Source organism: Tetrao urogallus (genome assembly GCF_951394365.1).
Source record: "Tetrao urogallus genome assembly, chromosome: 24".
Taxonomy (NCBI): domain Eukaryota; kingdom Metazoa; phylum Chordata; class Aves; order Galliformes; family Phasianidae; genus Tetrao; species Tetrao urogallus.
In genome coordinates, this window is record NC_136837.1 from 1,419,341 (window position 1) to 1,440,717 (window position 21,377).

Here is a 21,377-nt window from a genome sequence, read left to right on the forward strand (position 1 = left end):
TAATATCATGTAGTGTGCTGGGAGTTAAGGTTAATGCTGCTGTTCCATGGACTGCTGATATTTCCAGGTACCTGGTTCTCAGAAGAGAAGAACATCTCCCAGAGAGAAGAAGATCATCTCCTAGAAGACTTTCACTGTTCTGTTTCCATTTTCTGTTTAGAGGGAAAGATAAAACTGTTTGCAAGTCGAGACACCTCCCCTTTTACTGCTCATCTGTGCAGTGTGTGCTCCCTGGCTGTCTCGCCTTCAGCATTAGAGTAAGGCCTTTGGTTTTGGACAGACTTTCTAATTTTATTTTATTTCTTACCCTCAATTCCAATTATACTGTATTATACTGTAGTATCTTGCATTACAATATCATATTTAGTAAATTAGTTTTTCTCCCTTAGCTACTTGCCACTGTGTTGGCTTTGTTAGGCCTATCCTCCTACGTTTTTTTCCCCTTTTCTACCTTCCCCCTCTCCTGAGGTGTTGGTCCGTGAGCCCCCCTCACCCCAATAGTCTGGTGGAGATGGCAGGGTATCTTCTATTTGCTTCATGCCTAAGATCTCCAAGACCTCGCTGGTCTAACGAAGCAGATATGGAGCTACAAAGATTTCAACTCTAGGAATGCAGAATATTTTTGGAGAGGCATTTTCTGTCCCCTTTAAAAATGGTCCAGCATTCCTCATTTCTGCCAACTCCTCTGCCTAATGAGCAAGTGGGCAGCAAAGCAATAAAGCCCAATCAGAGGGTGGCCCTGGGCTGGGTGATGGAGTGGCAGCAGTGTTCTGATGCTGGATGTCAGTGTCCCCACGGATGCACACTGAGTGCGTGGCAGGAGTTCTCCCATCTAATACCAATCTCAGAGCAAACTGTTGGCAGACCCAGTGCTGTGGAGCAGCAGGGGATGGCAGAGGGGGTTGGCTTCTATTATTTTGCAGATGTCAGGGTTAAGGCACTGCAGGAGGTTTTGTTGAATTGGCCGAGTGCTCTCCCAAAGCTGTGATCATCCCAGGACTGTGCTGAGGGCTGTGAGAAGTGGCTTCTCAGGTACTTAAAAGCAGTGCTTCGAGTCCCCATCAGGGCTTGGCTCCTCTGAGGGCTCCTGTAAACTTCAGGTTAGGGAGCGATGCCACTTACTACAAGAAAATACATCTGTGAGTGGACATCTTTGCTCAGGACAGAGCCAGGCTGGCGTCCTCTGCCCAGCAGGGTAACAGCAGCACCTGTGCCCATAAGTCCATGGGCAAAGCCGGCACAGAGCAGCAGCAGAGGCTGCGAGCAATCACGTGTTTATTTGCCCCACGTACTTCGGAAGTTCTCTTCTGCAGAGGAAGAGGTTTCTGTGGGGAAGGGTGGGCCGTGACAACCACCCCCACCACCTGCAGCGCATTGCAGCCCTGCTCCCCTTCCTTGGGCCTCGTCCTCTCCAACAGCCCCTGCTGCTGCGGGGGGGGAGGAGGGGGAAGCTCTCCATCTCAGCCCAAGAAGAGGAAGCTGCTATTTTAGGCAAGGAGGAAACTTTTCCTTCTTGTGGGCACAAACGCTGAAGCTGAGCCAGCAAAGGGTCGCGAATCCTTGCCAGCCCCTTCTCCGTGCGCTCTCACTGCGCTCCTCGCAATCTCTGCGTTCCTCCGGGGCGGCGGTGGGAGCGCAGCGGTGCCCGGAGCGCAGCGCAGCCCCACGCAGATGGCGCTGCTGCTCCGCGCACGGCCGGAGCCGCTCGGGGCTCTCGGTGCAATCGGTTTCCTGAAACCGGATTCACAACGTTGACAGAACGGCCGCTGTCACCGCCGCTTGAAGCCATGGACCTGCGAGCTGAGCTGCTCAAGTCCATTTGGTACGCCTTCACTGCTCTGGATGTGGAGAAGAGCGGCAAAGTGTCCAAATCTCAGCTCAAAGTGAGTAACTGGGGGAGCTGGGGGGGTTTGGGGAAGGCTGTGGGGTTCCGGGGATGCTCTGCAAGCCCGTGGGGTCCTGGAGAGGTTCAGTGCTGAGGGGTGAAGGGCTGTGCTGTTGTGCCACATGCGGTGCGCTGAAGTTCGTCTGTGCCTCACCTCCATTTTAAGCATTAAAAAGTGTGCGTGGGGGGGGAAGGTAGCAAAGAATCAGCGTTCAAATGTGTTTTCGGTGTGAAAATGGAGGGGAAATTGGATTCTTTTTTCATGGCTTTGGTTTCTTATGCTGTCTGTGCCCACCTATCAGCCCAAACTCAGGCTGTTTTCTCACCCCAATGCGCCCATGGTGCCTCTTCCTGTGCAGCTCAGGGTCGGAAGGTGGAGGGAGAAAGTTCTAAATATGACAGCTACTCTGTGCTCAGGGCCAGCAGTAACACATCACTGCTCCAAAATGCCGACCTCCCCTTCCCTCCACCCCCTCAGCACCTTTTAGAAGGCTCTGAGCTCGGTCCGTCCTCAGAAAGACTCGTATAGCCCATTTATCGCCTCCAGGACTGGTGAAATCCACCAGGTTTCACTGACAGGCAGCAATTATTTTAATTTTTTTTTTTCCTTTGCAAACACTGCAGCTCTTCTTGGTTGCTTAAAGTCTTGGCCTGCTTCTCATAGGGATGGATGTGCTGTTTTGGGGCTGCAGTGCAGAGAAGGGACCTGAGTTAGAAACACGCAAAACATGGTGAAGCGTTGCATCGGGAGCCTGAGAGATGCGTTGTGAAACCCCTCAGAGAAACCTCTTCTCCTCTTTTTTTCCTCCTACTTTTGAGGGCTTCCCCCAGGGCAGGTAATGGGGAGCTGGGAACCTGCATGGCACCTCCTGCTGCCCGGCTGCATGGGCTGGGTTCCTCTTGAAGGCTCTCAGAGCTGAAGGCTGTGTGTGCCATTTTCTTTTTAAGACGCCTGGAAGCGTAGAAATAGCTGAAGAAATCCAGGAAAATCCCAAAGCAAACCAAGAACAGGTGCTGAGCCTCAATCCCAGCCCCAATGGAGCACACCTTGCTCCGAAAGCACCAATGTCACCACGTGCAGCACTCATCTCACAAGCTCTGTGTCGGGGATGGTGGTGCTGAGCTCACGAAGACACTGAGTTTCACAGCAGTTTCCTGGAGAGCCCATGCAGCTGCGAGCCCCTCGTGCAGAGGCTGAGCACTGCATCCCCACGGTGACTTAATCCAGAGCTGAGCACAGATTCACCCCATGCTGTTTTCCCACCCGGCCCGAAATGGGGACGTGGCTGCAGGAGAGGCTCTGCACACCCACACGGTGCTGGAAACACCCAAGCAGTGCTTGTTCCACTGCGTGTCTCAACGCTCAGCAGCTTTCCACCCCTCATTTCCATTCCCATTTCCATTGCCCATCGTCGCCGGTCTTTGCTTGCTGCAGGATTTAGGGCTGCCCTCCCCACGTTGGGTTCAGCAGTTGAGTTCTTTACATGCACTCCTACTACTTGAGTACTTTACACGTACTTGCTTCTGTGCAAGAAACTGTGTGTACATCTGTGTGACATAGGTGGGTATCTGCAGAGGAAGGAAGGACAGTTTTGTGGTTAAGTGCTATGAGCTGAGAGATGTGGGGTGTTCTGTTCGCAGCATTGCGCTTCCTGATGCTGCCATGAGCTCTGCCTACAAGCCTCACATCGCTTGGGGTTGGAAATGCTGCTGGAAAACTTTGGAAAACCCAAATTTGGGGCAGTCCCGATAGGGTTTGGTCATACTCCAGGCTTCTCTTCTCAAGGAAACGTGGTTGGGAGATGGTGGTCCTAAGGCTGTGTGTTGGGGGGAGGGACTGGGGCACACATCCAGCTTTGGGAGGCAGAGCCCCCATCCTGAAGGTCCTGGGGTTTGGCTGGGTGCCCTGGGGACCAGACAGGCTCAGTGCATTACAATGCCCTGGGGCAGGCGGGATGGAGCCGCATGGCTTGGACTGAAGCTCCTGTGCTTGTTGAATGCACAAAGGGCTCTTGGCACAGGCTGGTGCTGGCAGTTTGGCCGACAAGAGGGCTGAGAGCAGCTCAGCTGGGTGAAAATGTCCCCTGGGGGGGAGCCTGTAGTGTGGTGCTTGAACCATGGGGACATGCAGACCCCGCTCACATTTCTGTTGCTGCTGGCAGAGGTTCCTGGAGGCATCTCCCTGGGTTGGGCTCACTGCAGCACCTCTGGGGATGCTGTGCTTTGAGCAAAGGGGAGAAACTGAGGCAGCAGCACAGCTCTCTGTGGTATGCCAGAGACCCATCCACGTGGGATTTGTGCCCGTTACGCAGAGCTGAGCTCTGGTCCAAAAGTTCACCCCCAGCCCTGGCGTCGCCCACTGCATCTCCCACAGGGGAGAAGATGAGAGGCTGCCATTCTTCAGTGCTGTGACGTGTTCCACCCCCATGGTGCTGGGGAGGGACGTGGGGTGCTCGTGGTGCTGGGCTGACCGCAGCTGCTCCCTCCACCCCTGCGCAGCGCAGAAAGGCAGCGTCACCAAAGCACTCTGCGGCTGCATTTCAGTGGCCAGAGCCTCCCTTCCCCTGTCAGCCCCCCTAGATTTTTGCCCTGTGTCAGGGCTGTGGGGTGTTTTCCTCCATTCTCTGTCCCCGTAGTGTCGGGGTAGCCCTGACCTCGCACATCCTGCATCCTTGGCTGGGGGTTTCCTCCCCATCTTGTTTTGCTTTCAATATTCAAGTGAGCATTCCAGCGAGAAGCAGAACATGCTTTGCAGTGTGTGGGGGCACAAGGGGGGCTCAGGGTGCCAGCCATGGCTGGGTGCACATGTGAGACCCCCCCGTGGCTCACAGCATGCTTGGGTGAGCTCATCCCCACAGTACATCCCTATGGCTCACAGGGCAGTGCTCAGCAGGACAGTGGCTTTGGAGCATTGAGGGCTGTGGATGAAAGCCCTGCATGGAAAGGGGAAGGCACAGCCACGGTTCCCTGCTCTTGTTCTGGATTCTCAGGGTGTTTCCATCTCTCCCACCCCTGCGCAGCCCCTAGGGCAGTGCCAAACCCCAAAGGGTGCAGCGCAGCGCTCGGGGCTACAGCCCTCGTGGTGTCTGCACACTGGGTGGAGCCCTGCTGATAGCATCGCTCCGAAGGGGAAGAATGAGAGAGAAAATCCGGTTGAGCAAGAACCATCTCCAGCTGTGCAGCAGCGTGGCCCCTGACAGCTCCTCTCCTTTGGGAGGAAGTCTCCAGCCCCATCGCCTTGATGCCAGCTGTCCATCCAAGCCGTGTTGTACCACCTTGGGTATCTCCGTGGAGCACCTCCTGCTTGCTGGCAGCTCAAGGATAGTGACAGCATCCAAATTCCCAACACATGGAAAATTCACGTGCTGCAAAGTGAGCTTTGTTTGGGGGGGGATCTGTTCTAAACCCAATACCTGTGGTGTTTCTGGAGTTGGTGTGTGTGCAGATCACTGTTGGCCGCCTTCCGTGCCAACAACATTTAATCTTCGTTTGCTTTAAACTTTATCTTATTTTTATTTTATGTCTTCTGGTGATACGCTTGCAGAAAGCAGCACAGCATTACAGCACAGCGGCGGGTTGGGTGCATTTGTTCATTTTTTTTAAGCCATTGCTGAGGGCAGCTGCCAAGCAGCCCAGCTCGGGGCGGCTTATCTTGATCAAAGCATGTCCTGTTTGCTCTGTAATGTCTGAAAAAAAAAAATTATCCACGTGCCAACATAGGAAAGAAATGAACATAAGAAAATCCTCGCTCTTGGCTGCGTCCAGCTGACCTTTAAGGCTGGTTTTCGGGGGTGCCATCCCAAGGCTTCACCCTGCTCTCCCCCTCGTGCCCCGCCAGGTGCTGTCCCACAACCTGTACACGGTGCTGTGCATCCCCCACGACCCTGTGGCACTGGAGGAACATTTCCGTGATGATGACGACGGGCCGGTGTCCAGCCAGGGCTACATGCCCTACCTCAACAAATACATCCTGGACAAGGTGAGCCGTGTCCCCCCCTGGTTTGCAGGGCAGGGGGTTTGGTGAACAAGGAGGAGATGGAGGAGGACAGGTTGGAAGCTCGGGGGGGTTCTCTCTTTTTCCGTGGCTCTAAAGCACCTTTGTTTCATGCGGTGCGGCTCAGTGCTTGTTTCCTCCAGGCACGTGAGGGCTGACAGCTTTCTTCCACTGCATGCTCTAAATACACTGGGGCCCAGCACAGGAGGCCGTAACCCTTCCCTCCCTGCTGCCTCCCAAAAGGACTCTGCGTTAGGGAGCCCAGCACACCCCATCCCTCCCATTGCAGAGCGGCCCAAACCGTTGCAGTTTCCCATGTGGGTTTTTGGAGGTGATCTTTAACCTGCCTTCTGGTCAAACTAATAAATCCCATAGGCAGACTGATAGGGGAAGCGGTTTTTCCTGGTAAGTGGGGCTCTCAGCTGTTCCTGGTACCCAGCACCCCGAGGTTTTGTTCCCGCTCTGCTGCTGCAGACTGTGGTTTGCTCACGTGCTGCTGCATGGCTGGGAAAGTGCAGGGCCAGACACAGCCAAGGGTCTGATCCCCACCTTCCAGTGACACAGCACAGCAGTGATGCACCACGCACAGCCCTGACAAAGGCTTTTGGTGACCTCTGGAACCTGTGGACAGGCAACAGGGCCAATGGAGGCATCGTGCCTTCCTCTTGGGCTGCCTACTTGTGGCACAGCACTTCCTTCACCAAACCTCAGTTCCTCTTTTTGTGCAAATGGGATAAGGAAAGTGACCCAAAGCCACCCAGGCATTTGTCATATGCGTTTGGGGAAGCCCAGTGGTGTTGGCTATGCTTTGTGGTATGTTTTCTGCTGGTGCTCTGCAGCCCCATCCCTTGGAGGTGCCCAAGATCATAGATACAGGTGGGACTCTGGGCAGCCTGAGCTAATGCAGGCACCCAGCCCATATCAGGAGTGGGGCTGGGGGGGCTGTACCCAAGCATCCTGTGGCTCTATGATCTTTAAGACCCCTTCCAACCCAACCATCCCATGGCTCTATGATCTTTAAGGTCGCTTCCTACCCAAGCATTCTGTGATTGATTCCATGAGTGCCACTACCAGGAAGATGATGTGTCATGGTGCCCAGGTGCCTGTAGCACCTTCTCTACTGGTTGCCATGCCTAAAATCATCTGTGTAAGGGGTCTGTGTTGAGGAATTGTCCTGGCACCACACGCCAGTGCCTCGCCACTTATTTGAATCAGCAGTGCTGGCAGGAACCGGAGGCCTCCGGTGTGGAGCTTTTGCCCTCCCTGCAGTCTTCCCCCTTGCAATCCTGCAGCACATTCACCAGCCTGGGTCCTGTCTGCAGGTGGAGGAAGGTGCCTTTGTCAAAGAAAACTTTGATGAGCTCTGCTGGACTTTGACAGCGAAGAAAAATTACAAGCCTGACCGGAATGGGAATAGTGTTGTTTCCCACCAGGATGCCTTCAAGCTCTGGTGTCTCTTCAACTTTCTGTCTGAAGACAAATATCCTCTCATCATGGTGCCAGATGAGGTAGGAGCCGCCTTTCCTGGGCTCGCTTTGGGGTGACATGTCCCACTATCACAACCCAGCACGTCCTTCCTGAGCTGCCTCATCACATCCTGCGAGATGTGGTGCCTCGGGTTGGGGGGAGCAGCCATGACCATGGAGGGGGGGTGACTGGAGGAACCCTCTGAGATGCTGAAGCCTCTAGAGGAAAGATGTCTTGGAGGATGTGGTGTGTGCTGAGCCACAGCATTCCTCCATGGTTGAATTTAGGTAGCTGGGAAGCAACTGTGCCAGCCTGCAGACTGTCAACCAAGGAACATCCAAAGCTCGGCTCCATCTGTGTCTGCTACTGAAGCCCTTGCAGCTCACCCAGCAGTTGCATTGGGCATGCTGTTGGAGGGCTCCTCCTGATATTCATGGGGAGAAAGAAAAAATAATGAGGGACAACTTAAATCTGTTGTTGTGATGACGATGAGGGGCTCAGCCCATATCCCTCCCCATAAAGGCAGTGGCACAGCAGACCCAGCTATCCCTATCCCTGCCGCTGCCACCGAGAGCTCAGCCCCTGAGCAACAGCCAGGGAATTAACTGCAAGCACCCGGGGCCACTGGTGGTAATCCCCAAATTCCAGGCGGTATTTGGAGGAGGAGGAGTTCCCTTGTCCAGAGATCACGTGGAAGCCCCATGAGTTGGCTGGTAGAGGTGGGGAGCACCAAAGCCAACAGTAGCCTCACCAGGTCCCACTGCAACAATCAAGGATGGAGCTGAGATGGGTGAGCAGCCCCAAAGCACCAACAGGCAAACAAATGGAAAAAAAAACAACAAAAAAACAAAACCACCCCAACAAACAAGAAAAGGCACCGAGAACTGAAAAGAAGTGCAGTGGTGTGCAGATGTACAAAGGCAACCGCACTTCCTGTGCCCTAGGAGAGGTGTTTCCTGTTCCCCAGACCAAATGAATCATTCTGCTGCTCGCTGAGCTGAGCTGAAAAAAAAAAAAAGGAAAAAAAATTAAAAAAATAAAACAAGCTGAATTATTATCCTCTCCCAAGATGGATGAGGAGAGAGGAAAATCCCACTGGGGCAGGGGACATTGCTGTGTCACGCCTCTGTCACCTGCCCTCCTTGCTCTCAAGTTCTGTGGATACCAAAATAAGTTGTCCCAACGTTATGCTGGGAAGATAGGATGAAGGGGAGTGGCTTTAAACTAAATGTTTAGATGAGACATGAGGAAAAAATTGTTTCCTATGAGGGTGGTAAGGCCCTGGCGCAGGCTGCCCTGGGAAGTGCCCAAGGCATGGATAGGGTCCTGAGCAGCAGAGCTGGTGGGGGGCACCCAGGCCAAGGCCAGGCCCTTTAAAGCCAACCATTCCATGGTTCTATGATCTTTAAGGTTCCCTCCAACCCAATCATCCCATGGTTCTATGATTCTATGTTATCATCAGCAATTCTATTTTGAAAGCAATTGATAGTCTTGAAATGATGTTCCCTTCCCTTGCAGGGACCCCTTCCCTGTTCCTTCCAGTGTTTTTATGAGGTCAGCTGGAAACCAGAGCAGTGCTGTGGTCAGGGCTGTGGTCTGATCCCTGCTCTGTGTAGGGACAGCAGTGCTTGGAAGTCTTACCTAAAGCATGACTTCTCTCTCTTCAATCAAACAAGCCAAGAGTGTGTAGGTCTTGTGATAAAAAGGAGAAGCCTCCATGCAATGGTCAAGCTCTGACCCAAAATCAATGTCCTGAGCCTGGAAAACTTGCCCATTTCCATCAACCATCCTTTGTGATAAGGCTCCTGTATCTCCAGGCTGGAAAGGGATGTGGTTTTAGGTCCTCCAGAATGGGTTTTGTTGGTCCAAGTCGGTGGTTATGTGGTGGTTCTCACTTCTCCACGATGCTGAGCTTCCCATCTCCACAGGTGGAATACTTACTAAAGAAGATCTGCACGGCCATGAATGTGGAGCTGAATTCCTGTGAGCTGGACGACTGCCTGTCCCAGGAACCACAGGGGCAGGGCGGCCTGACGGTCTGGCAGTTCCTGGACATGGTGAATTCGGGGCGGCTGCTGCGGGGCATCGAGCAGGAAGCCATCAGCATGGCTGTGGAGGAGGTGTACCAAGAGGTCATTGAGGACGTGCTCAAACAGGCAAGGAGCCCACATGTCCTGGGGCATGGCTGAGAGCGATGGTCCCTCTCTGGGGGATGTTTCTGGTCTTCTCCCAGTTGTTAAGGATGTGGTTTCCATGTCAGTACGCAAACACCCATCCTGCCCCCACGTCATTTTTGAACCCTGTGTCTCCTGGGTGCAGGGCTACCTCTGGAAGAAGGGGCAGCTGAGGAGAAACTGGTCGGAGCGGTGGTTCATGCTGAAGCCCAGTGCCTTGTCCTACTACATGAGTGAGGAGCGGAAGGAAAAGAAGGGGAGCATTGTCTTGGACAAGCACTGCTGTGTGGAGGTACACGCTGGGCTCACAGCAGGAGCAACACCTCCCACATGTGTCTGGAGGTTTTTCTTGGTTCTCATCCCACCGGTTATCCCCCATCCACGTGGAAATGATGCCATCCCATGTCCTCTCCCTGTAGGTGCTGCCTGACCGGGATGGGAAGAGGTGCATGTTCTGTGTGAAGACCTCATCCCGCACGTATGAGATGAGTGCTTCTGACACCCGGCAGCGCCAGGAGTGGACGCTAGGTTCGTACACCGTGCCCACTCTGTGCCCTGTCCCCAGCATCTCACATCCCTCCTGACATCCTCCTTTTCCCTCCGCAGCCATCCAGACTGCCATTCGACTGCAGGCTGAAGGCAAGAAGTCCCTGCACAAAGACCTGAAGCAGAAGCGACGGGAGCAGCGCGAGCAACGGGAGCAGCGCAAAGCAGCCAAGGAGGAGGAGACACAGCGGCTCAAGCAGCTCCAGGAGGAGAAGGAGCGGAAACTGCAGGAGTTGGAGCTGCTGAAGGAGGCCCAGCGGCAGGCAGAGATACTGCTGCAGGAGGAGGAGCAGCGGCGGAGGCAGCAGCACGAGGAGATGCAGAGGACCCTGGAGATCCAGCTGCGGGAAGCCGAGCAGGTGGGGGTAAACCTAAGGCAGGTCCTGCAGTGGGGCTGCGTCGCTTGTCCCATCTCTGTCCCTTGGCCTGGTCAGCCTGGGGAGGGTTGATAGAGCTTTTAGGAGCATGTTCTCCTCTTGCAATAACACTGCTGCTAACTCTGGTAGTGGTGGTGTATGCATAGTGGTGTGTGACATGGGAACAAGGGACGGAGGGTCAGCACATGATACCCAAGGAACAAGATGTGGACAAACTGCTTGAGGGTACACGAAGCTGAGAGGCTGCTGGGCTGCCTAGGGAGCCTTTTTCCATCCTTGCAGCTGATGCTGGCTCCTCAAGAAGCATTCCTCTAAGCAGGGAAACAGCCTTGCCCTGGAGCTCTCCCCATGGGCTCCTCATGGCATGTGGCACATCAGGCCCCAGCCACCCTGACAGCTCCTCTCCTGGCCACAGGCCCGTGCCTCCATGCAGGCAGAGATGGTCCTGAAGGAAGAGGAGGCTGAGCGTCAGCGTAAGCGCATCATGGAGCTGGAGGAGATGCAGGAGCGGCTCCAGGAGGCCCTGCAACAGGAGGTGAAAGCACGGCACGACGAGGAGTCCGTGAGATACGCACAGGCCAGGTAGGAGCAGAGCCTCCCTGCATCTCTTCCACCGACCCTCCTCCCAGGGGCAGGGCTGTCAGACATGCTCCCCAGGGTGATTCAGCTGTCCTCAATTGCTCCCTGGGGAGCCAGCGTGCTTCTGATGCCAGGAATGTGGGGAGCTGATGGATGAAGTGGCAGAGGGATGTCCTCACCTTGTGCGCTTTCTTGGCAGGCTACTGGCTGAGGAAGAGGAGAAGCTGAAGCAGCTGATGAAACTGAAGGAGGAGCAGGAGGAATACATCATCAAAACTCAGCTGGAGAAGCAAGTCCTCAAGCAGGAGATGGAGAACAAGAACAAGTGTTTGGAAGAGGCCCAGAAGCAGCTGGAAGAAGTGAGAGTGAACAGGCAGCGGGTGGACCAAGACGTCATGGTGAGCATCACCCTAGTGCCTCTTCCTATCACACTGAAAGACCCAGGGGACTTTCCAGGCCTCCCCTGAGTCACCTCCATGCTGGAGAGAACCTGGGGACCTGCTGTCACGCAACCTGCTGCAGCCAGGCTGGGTTTCAGGGTTACATCAGCTGCAGCAGGGAGAGGAGATCTAAGGTTTTCTCCTGAAGGTTTGCAGAGCTGTGCCAGGCTGGTGATCATCTCATAAAGCCACTGAAGCAGGGAAGAGGCTGTGGCCGCTCTGCCCCCATTTTGCTGCACTGGCAGATGCTATTTTGAGAAGTCTGCTGATGGGGTGGGTGCTGTAGAAAATGCTGGCATTTCCTCACTGCACAGCTCTGGGACTTTCTGAGCTGTGCCATAGGGTGATTTGTTGCCCCTTGGCATGTCCCTGAGAGGGCAGCAATGTCAGGCCAGGGAACGTGTGGAGCAGGGAGGGCTGGGAGCAGGAGGAGCAGAAGACCAAAGGAGGGTGTGCTGCCTCCATCCTAGAGAGAGCCTCCAGCCCAGGTTCAGGGAAAACTCCTGCCAGTGGTCCTGGCTCACCTCTGCTCTGTCTCTTTGCAGGCAGCCCAGCGGAAGCTGAGGCAGGCCAGCACCAACGTCAAGCACTGGAACGTGCAGATGAACCGCCTGATGCACCCCATCGAGCCAGGAGGTAGGAGACCTTCCCCATGGCACGCAACTCAGTGCTGCTGCTGGTTCTCCTGTCCTGTCCTCTTCTTTGGGCCACTCGGAGAAGACAGACAATTGTTTTTTTTTAAATCTGTTTCCAGACAAACGTACAAACATGAGTGGAGGAGGTTTTGCTGGCTACCCACCCCTCATGTGCCGGAGAGATTCCTCCCTCAAACTCAAGCAGAAAGTAGAGGATAAAGGCAGTGACCCCATGAGAGAAAGCAGCAAAGAGAACGTGAGCAATGGCGGGAGCAGCAGCCCACTGCCGTCTTCAGATGCAGACACCATGGCCACAGAGCCCTCCAACCAGTAGCAGGATGGCAGAGCCCAGCAGGCCTGGTCAGCATGGTCATCTCGGGTTGGAGATCAGCAGAGACCAGCACCAAGCCCATAGGTGACTGACTACATGTAGAGCAGAGATGCTCCATGCTGCAGCCACAACTGCCAAGAACTCAGCCCAACTTTGGGAGAACACAGCAGGGCCATTTCCTCCTCTGGGCTGCCCAGATGTGTGGTCTGGATTCACCTCCCTGCACACCAGACACTGGTTTCAACACTGCCTGAAGATGCCACCAGTGGGTCTGGACTGTGTGGCCCAGGACTGCCATTCCCCCGTGGTTTCTACTGGCTGTGGCAGCAGCATCATCCATTGTGCCCTTGGACACGTTGTCCTCAAAAGGGGCCTCCAGGGCAGCTTTAGGGACTGAGCAGTGCCTTCTCACTACCCCTACACAAAGGGCACTTTTGGCAATGACCAGGTGGACCAGTATGTCCTTAACTACACGTGCATTCCCTGAAAGTGGTTGTTAAGTCACTGGAGTCACATAGATGTCAATATAAACCAAGAAGTAATAAAACTTTTGGAGCCACTGGCCCATAAACCTTATTCCCTGCATATCTGTGGCCCTGCAGGAACCTGACTTGCTTCGTGTGCAGTACACAGTTTGGATTCCCAGCATAGAAAAGAGCCCAACCAATGAATACTGACCCAGTGGAGTGTGGTTTGGTTTAGAAGGGCCAAGAGGAACAGAGAAGTGTCTGTAGATGAGGAATTGCAATGGGTATCCTCTGGGAGTGCCAGCACCTCCTTATAATTAATTTATAGGAAGGGAACGGTGCTCTGGGCTAATGTCCTCACCCTTGAATTGCAGGAGACCCTTTTCAGAGCCCCATTTCAGGTTCAGTCCAAGGCCTGCAGAAGGCAGTAGAAAGAATTCCCAAGGCAACAGGGCTGGCTCTGCTCTGGCAGTAGGTGGCTGTGTCAGCTCCCTTCAGTGGCATCAGCCTGGTCTGCCTCCTTCAATTAATTTGTTCCCTAAAAGACGAGAACAAAAGCCAAAAGTCTCCTGGCCAACCTCCTTGCACACAAAAACCCCACAAACGTGGAGTTTCATTTTTTCAAGCCCCTCTGTTAAATACAGTCCTATTTGTGACTTTGGACAGTTCATTATTTCAGAAGGGCCCCTTCTGAAAACACGTCGTTAGCAAGCCCTGCACCAAACCCAGGTTCACAGTAGCTCATGATGCAGTTTAACTGCAGTTCGTTGGGGAGATTGCAATCTATTTCCTACTGGCATGGCTTTGAGCGGTTGCTCACAGAGCTCTTCCTCCCCCTGGTTTTTACAGTGCTCTTTTCTTATGGTTATTTTCACAGAGAGGCTGTGTTTGCAGGCCCATGTGCATGACGTGGCTGCTCCTGTACAAAGCAGCTCTGTGTGTCTGTGGGGGTGCCCAGTAGCCCCGTGCCCCAGTCCCACGCAGCTCAGAGGGGGCACGGGTGGCTGCAGCCTTCGTGATGATGGCCTCGGGGACCCATCCTGCCACTCAGGGGCTGTGGCAGCTCAAATGTGTCACCTTTCCTCCTCCTCCTCACTGTGCTGGGTACCGCGGGATATTGTAAGGGGCTGGGATATTGAGCAGTGCTGTATGGCCGCGACAACCCTACACAGTCTCTAGGCAGACCTGGAGTTTCTGCCTGGCTCTGATATGACAGTGTGCCATTTCTTGCATCGAGGTGTGGCACTGATCCCTGCAGCTCCCCAGGTGACCCCAGCACAGCAGTTGCAGCCCCATGAGACCCTCAGGCAGAGGGAGGAACCAGGAGCGTGCGGGAAGGAAATGGGCTGGGTGGAAATGTGCTGATGGGAGGCAGCACCATCCTTCATGATCCCATTAGCTCAACCTTTTCCCTGAGCGGTGTTGGGATTGGTGCCATGCCACACCTATGCCAGGAGGAAAAGAGCCACCTCCACACAACCTCAGCTTTGTCAGAAGGGCTCTATGACCCTAGGAGGCATGCAGGGGTGACCGTGCCATCACCTCTCAGCAGCTCTAGGGTTGCACCAACTTTCTTTAAAAGCAACTCATCAGAACGTCGCTTCTGCTCTGAACAGCCTAGTTCCTGTGCACCAGAATTAATGCTATGAGGACAGGCGTGGAGGGAACGTCAGGCTCCAGTGTCAGCACTGCCTTTGGTCGGCTGCCAAGCTGTGAGCAGCCAGGCCTGTCCCATCCTTCAGGAGCAGCAACCTGCCTGAGTCAGCAGCGGGCGTGCAGTGCTGGGATGTGCACCAGCACCTCTCCCTAAGGATAAACTCCTGCAGAAAGGCTGCAAGGAGGTCCTCGCTACAAGAAAGACATCAAAGCCCTGGAGCACGTCCAGAAAAGGGCAAGGCTGTGAAGGGTCTGGAGCACAAATGTAACAACTAGTGGCTGAGGGAACTGGGATTTAGTCTGGAAGAAGCTCAGGAGAGACAAGTACTCTGTAACTCCCTGAAAGCAGTGCCGCGCCTGTTCTTAACTGTGGTTATATCTCATTAATGAGGGGCATCATCAACCACAGCACGAATGAGGCTTGTGCTTTAAAACATACCACCACTGATTCCATCAGCCGGCACTGTGGTTTACCCAAGGCATGAGGGTGTAAGCTCAGCCCAGTCCAAGAACTTTGAGCACAGTATAAGAACAGAACGAGAGGGGCGTGCTGGGGAGCGGAGGGGAAGCCTCGTAGCTCCCCAGGTCAGGCGCCCCCCCCCCCCCCCCCGGCGCCATTTTGTGCCTCCACCCCTCCCTCCTTACTTCGCGCGCCCGCTGGCAGCGCCTACATTTCCCATGATGCCCCGCGCCTTTCACGAGAGAAGGAGACGTGCGTCCTGAGCCCGCCAGGGGGCGCCGTGCGACAGAGAGGGGGCGGGGCGAGCTTGGGCCGTTGCCGTGGTAACGCGGTACTCACTTCCGGGCTGCTCCGATTGGCTGCGGGGCGCTGGGAATGCGGTGGCGTCAGGGCGGGCGCGGTGACGTGAGGCTGCGGGGGGCAGCGGCGGCGGCGGAGCTGCGGGACGGGAGCGGGGCCGTCACGGGAGGTGAGGACAGGGCGGGGGTCGCGAGGGGACACGGGGCGGGAGCAGCACGGAGGGGCGTAGGGATTTGGTGTGGGGTGCTGTGAGCACGTGGGGGTGGGGGGCTGTAGGGTGGCGGGGGGAGCGGAGCTGTCGTGGGGGGGGAGGGTGCGCAGAGGGGGAATCCTGAGAGCTACGTGAGGGGCTGGGACGGCTTGCTGAGGGCTTCCTGAGGGATGGGGGGCTCTTTGGAGGTGGGGACAGTGGGTTAATGAGGGTGCAGGTGCTCTTTGCAATGGGGAGATGGCCAGGCTGGGGGTCAGGGACAGGCGTGTCCCCAAAGGTGTGTGGCTTCAGGGGACCCCTGAGGTGCTCTGCTGGGATGTGGGCAGGAAGGAGAAGCAAAAGGATGGGGATCGAGGTATGTTTGGATTTTGAGTTGAGGGACGTGGTTTGGTGTTGGTGATAGGTGGATGGTTGGACTGGATGATCTTGAAGGTCTTTTCCAACCTCGGTGATTCTGTGGATGGCCTTCCCCAGGAGCTCTCCCAGGCAGCTTTGTTGGCCTCTGTGGTAGGGAAGCAGGGGTCCCATCCTTGCTGCTGCTCCCTGTGATTTTCTACAGTGATGGCGTAAAGGACTGCCACCTTTATCCACACTGGCCATAGACCAAGCAGTCCCTGCTGGGCTGCACCCTCCCCCAGGGGGGCTCTGCCCTGTGGTGGCACCAGCTCTGCTGACTGGGTGGACTGGAGCTTTTAACGAGCTTGAGAAGCACTTGTAAAAAGTCCCAGGTGAAAGGTAAAGCATTGTGCAGAAGTAGGAGGCAGGGCCTCTGAACGAGATGTGATTTTCTTTCACCTCCCACTTCCCTCTTTTGTTTTTTATTTCCAACCTGTTGTGTTTTTTCCCTCTTTGTTGGCCACCTCCAAGGGCTGTCATCACAAGCAACAAGGATCCTGCTTTTGCATCCAACTGTTTTGACCTCTCCTTTTTTTTGTGGTCAAAATACCTCCTGGCCTTATTATACTTTCAAAGGTTTCTGTATGCTGACTCCACCTCAGATAATGCTTACCTGCCTGATTTGTTTATGGGACTCCAGCTTATTTACACAAGGCAATGAATTAGGCCTCACAAAATATTTACGAGGTAGGAGTGTTGTGCTGTAGTGCCCCTGGATGGGAAATCAGGGCACAGAGAGGCTCAGTGGCTGAAGGTGCAGCTTGGAGCAGAGAGCAGACCAACCCTGTGCAGTGATGCTCACAGGATCTGCTGGCCATCAGCTGCATTGTGTCTTGGAACTTCAAACCCAGTGTGGTTTCCTCCTTCCAGGCAGCCTTGGCCTTCTTACCTCCAGCAGCTGGGCCAGGAGGCCTCGTGTTCACTCACATGCTAGGACAGCCCTGTGTGAGGGGCTGAAGATTTACAGTGCAGGAGGACTGACGGTGCAAGTTGGTCACCCTCGTACATCAGCCCATGTTGTACTTCTAGTTTTTGGTCTCAGAAGTCTCACTGTGTAAACTCCTTGCTGCCTTCAGGAGAATCCTTTTCCCTGGCTGACAGAAACATGTCGGGTGTGAGTTTTCCTTGTGACTTATCATCCAAAACTGCAGGAGGAAGCTTTCAGGATTGATGTGCTGGCAGCTCCCTCTGCACCCTGCTGAGCCGGTGCAAGCAGTGCATTGTGCACGCTGTGCTGGGCATGCCCTGGCACTTGCCTGCGAGCTGCACAAGGTGAGCTGGTGATTTAGTCGTAATGCTCAGATCTCTGGCAGCAGCAGTGAGCGCTCTGCCCTGTGCTGGGGGCAAGCCCAGGGTGTGATTTGTGCACTCTGTACATGATTCATGTGTTGGTTAATGCTGTCAACTTTGTTACCGAGTCAGGGATGGGTTTTACTGCTGGTGGAAATGAAGTAAGCCAGCTCCTGATGTGCCAGTGGGGATGTAATAACTTTATTACCTTTCCTCATCAGGAAGTTAATGAAGAACATTGTCTTGATGTTTGGTGGGGAAAACCACCTTCTGTTTTTGGGGTGGGATTTGAAGCCTGCTGCAGCCACAGCATTCTGCTATGACCGTGGAGCTGTGGTGGGTGCTTGACAGCCCTGCTGGAGCAGAGGGCTGGCTGCAGGACCTGTGCCCTCCCCTTGGTGACATCTGCATGTGTGCGGCACCACTGTGCCACAGCCTCTCCCTGCAGAGCAGAGGTGATCGCTTGCTTTGAAGGGGCTGATCTTTGTATTATCTGTACTTTTATATTACTGCTAGGAAGAGAGATTGTGTTGGGACTGACGCTCTGCTCCAAGGGACGGGGATTATTCTCCAGGCTTGTGCCCTCCCCTGGATGTGCCTGGTGCTGATCAGCCTGCTCCATGCCCACCCTGTAAGCCTCTCCAAGAGCACAACAAATTGTTGCTTTGGCTTTTGGGACAAATTTGCTTCTTCCTTGGCGTCGTCATGGGTATCTGTAACTCCTGGCGCCTGTTGGAGCTGGGAGGTAGGTGCAGGAGAGGCTGCAGTTTGCAGGTGTGGGATCAGTGCTGGGCTGCCTCAGGAGCCTGCTGCTGCTGGAAGGGGCAGTGCTGCAGAACGGGGCTTTTCCATCAGGGTGGGAGGAGCAGCTAAGCCTGTGCAATGTCAGGGAGGGTACGTGGGTTCAAGTAGCATCATGTTCACAGCATCTTTGTTTAGTGTTAGTCCAGTTAGTCTGCATAACTGTCTAAAAATAGAGCATATTTTCTGTAAGTCCTCTCGTTCAAAGTCTTCAAGACTTTTTTTTTCTTTTCCCCCAGCAGTGGTCTCTTACTGCTCTCCTGTGCCTGCAGTTATTTGCAACACTATCAGGAAAACCAAGAGGGGTGAACTCTGGTAAATCCTTAAGTTTCAAGAACCGGAGAGGTTCATTAAAGTTGCAGTTACTCTCATGCAGCCTCCCAAGGAGGTCAAGAAAGCAAACCACCTCATGGCCATAGCAGATTTTTTCAATGAGCTCTATGTTTTAACATCAACTTTGCACACAGTCACAAAAATTGGGGATAATGGAGCTGCAAATGTGGCCAGCACAAGGGGAAGGCAACACAGTGGCTGAGAGGAACTCACCCCAGCAAGTGGCTGCAGCGCGCAGCAGAGGGAGTGTGTGTTTAAATTTCAGAGACGTCGCTGGATCTGTCCCAGTTCTCCCAGCGGCATAAATATCTGGCCTTCAGCACAGCTGTGGAAATCCGTGTTGTGTTCTCTTGCAGATCACTCTGGTCCCCAGCTCTCCATGCTGACATGGTAACGGAACGGCGGCTCTCAGCGGCGGGCAGGCAGGGACAGCTGCAGAGAGGTAACTTTTCCCTTCTGCCTTCAGGTCTGAAAAGCACGCTGCTTATTTTTATTAAAACTTTGGGTAGGGAAGAGCTGAGGAAGAGCTTTCACCAGGTCTCACTTTTCCCTGTGAGCAGAGACGTTCTGAAGTCGCTTCTTAATTCTAAATCCTGTGCCTTACTTTTTGCTCAGTTTCTGAATGCGGTCTTTCTGGATTCTGCTGAGGCGTGCGCTTTAAGCATTGTGGTCTAACCCTGTTCTTCTGAGCCAACAGCTGCTTTCGAAGTATAACAGTGTTTGGTTACTTCATGGTTTTTACAATTGAAATTGCCTCTTTTAAATTGGAGAGGACTGCACTTAGGTAAATGATCACCTACCTATCGCTCACGCAATCTGGCACCAATGTCGACAACATCTGCTACTGCATGACTGCTTACTCAGGCAAAACTGAGTGGGTTATTACTGTTTCAGCCCTGCAATAGAGGACGTGGCTCAGACTCCAGTGCTGCCTGTGGTGATGCTCAAGTTCCTCAGGATGGTCACTTGCATGTCTGTGCTGAGGGGGTGGGTTTATTTCTGCCACAGCACACATCTGATGTATTCAGCTGGATGGAGATGGGGCTAAGTTATAAAATGTCTCTTAAAGTTTATGCAACTGTTCTGTTCTCTCAGTGCTGGCATTTGGAACGTGGACTTCCAAGGAACTTTGCAGTGTATGGAGAGGATTTTGTAATGAGCCACAGGAGGCTGTGTTGATCAGGGAAGCATTGTTGTGCAGAATTGCTTGCTGATGTTAACGGTCTCCTCTCGAGAGTGTTGTCTGTTGACAAATCTGTATTTTTGTACAGTACATCTTGTTGTGTTTGGGGGAATGTTTCTGCTATGGCTTTTCAATTATGAACTGCAAGTCTACTGTGTTCTTAGAGACTAAGAGATTGGCACAGTAAGGGGCTCACAGCTTCCTTCAGGCAGCAGGAGCTGACAGGCAAGTGATTTTTAATCAGGTGCGATGCTGTTCAAATGCTTATGGCTAAGAGATTATTTGCTGCTGGAACAGTCAGGCTTGCCCTCACTATGGAATTTCAGGGGTGTGGGCTTGTTTTGTTGTTTGTATTGGCTGCCATGGGTCTGCTTTTGCATAAGGTGCTGCAGAGAAGAGAAGTCTCTATTTTTTTTAGAATTATCACTGTTCAGAGATGCTACTTGTCACTGTTGCAGAAATTTTTGAGACTGGCAAAGTCAAGACAGGCACAAATGATTTCCATAGTGAGTACAAATGGGATTCTTCAGTAGAAGAGCTATTTTATTTCTTTAATCTTGTACTCTAGAACACATTTGCATTGGCAGAATGCCTAGGAAGTTACTTTGCAATTGATGCCAGTATGAACCCTGTAGACCCAGGAATGAATGGTTTTGGATGGACTGCTGCCTGACTGCAAGAACGGAGCAGAACTGATTTGAGATGGGTCTTAGTTTCCAGTAATGCTCTAAAATTACTGTTGTGATCACAGTGTCTGACACGTGTCTGTGTCCTTCAAGGGCTTGTGAACATGAACATCACAAGGGGTCAGGTATGTGCTGGGGTGCTTCCTTGGGAAACCCCCCCCAACAGATCCTGCTCAAAAGGCAAATCTGAGGCTGCGGTTTGCAGGGAATCCTGACCTGACAGAGGTGTCAAGATGAAAACATACAAGTCAGAAACACGTTGCTCCTGTTGCTGGGTTCTCAGCAGGGCATCTTTCTGGCTTGTGGATAGCAACAGCCAGATGGTGCTTGTGTTAACCAGAAGCAGTGCCCTCGTGCTGTGTTTTTCTGGTTTGCCCGTCTGTGAATTGCAACTCTGCATAGGAAAAAATAGGACATGCAAGTTCAACCCAATGACGTATGGAATGCAGATAAGGAATGGATATGATGGTTTATAAGGGCAGGTGAGCTTTCTTATCTAAGTTGATAGGGAAGTTTTGGGGTTTTTCTGGTGATCTGTTAAGGCGAACTTTGCTCTGAATCATATTGCTGGTGGTAAATGTCTCTCTAGGAAAGGTGTTGTCAGGCTAAAGAGGGAACAGGGGAGATGCGTCACCTCAGTGGTGCTCAAGTCTCGATCCGGTCTGATGTTTTTGTTTTTAATGCAAGTCTCAATTTCATCTTAATGCAAATCTGAAATATGCCTTAAAGTACCTAAAATTGTTCTTAACGCTATGCTGATTTTTATGGATTTTACCAGAGCTGTGGGACCATGGAAGCTGTCAACCCTGTGAGGGCTGATGCAAAAAGTCTGTGGGTTCTCATATCTGTGAGGAGGGGTTATTTGTGTGACTTAGGGACATCAGAAAAGAGCTGATGGTGTGCATGCATAAGTGTGGGGTTGGGGCTGGGGAGGTCCTGGGAGCTCTCTGTATTGGGCTCACAGTTGTGCCCAAGAGGTGAGGGTATTACGAAAGGTGCTGAGGCTTTGCTACAGTGTTCTGTTCTCTAGGAGCCGAGGCAGAAGTCCAAGCCGTCAGGAGCATGCTGAGATCCTCTCCTTGGCAGGGGTCACTGATCCTATCGGCTGAAAACAGGGGAACTTCTGCTCCTCCCTCAGCTCTTGCTACACAGAGCGTAGCCAAAAA

The 21,377-nt window shown here is 53.3% G+C and overlaps 1 protein-coding gene across 1 annotated transcript; it reads left to right on the forward strand.

Annotated features, from left to right (window-relative positions):
- Positions 1-1,787: 1,787 nt before the first annotated feature.
- Positions 1,788-12,431, forward strand: DEF6 (DEF6 guanine nucleotide exchange factor; the record flags this gene model as incomplete). The annotated part of the gene is made up of 11 exons (XM_079546511.1): positions 1,788-1,883; positions 5,724-5,864; positions 7,172-7,387; positions 9,275-9,502; positions 9,666-9,812; positions 9,940-10,048; positions 10,127-10,425; positions 10,859-11,025; positions 11,222-11,420; positions 12,008-12,098; positions 12,217-12,431. 11 exons carry the CDS (start codon positions 1,788-1,790, stop codon positions 12,429-12,431), a joined length of 1,908 nt encoding a protein of 635 aa, XP_079402637.1.
- Between the last annotated feature and the right edge of the window lie 8,946 nt (positions 12,432-21,377).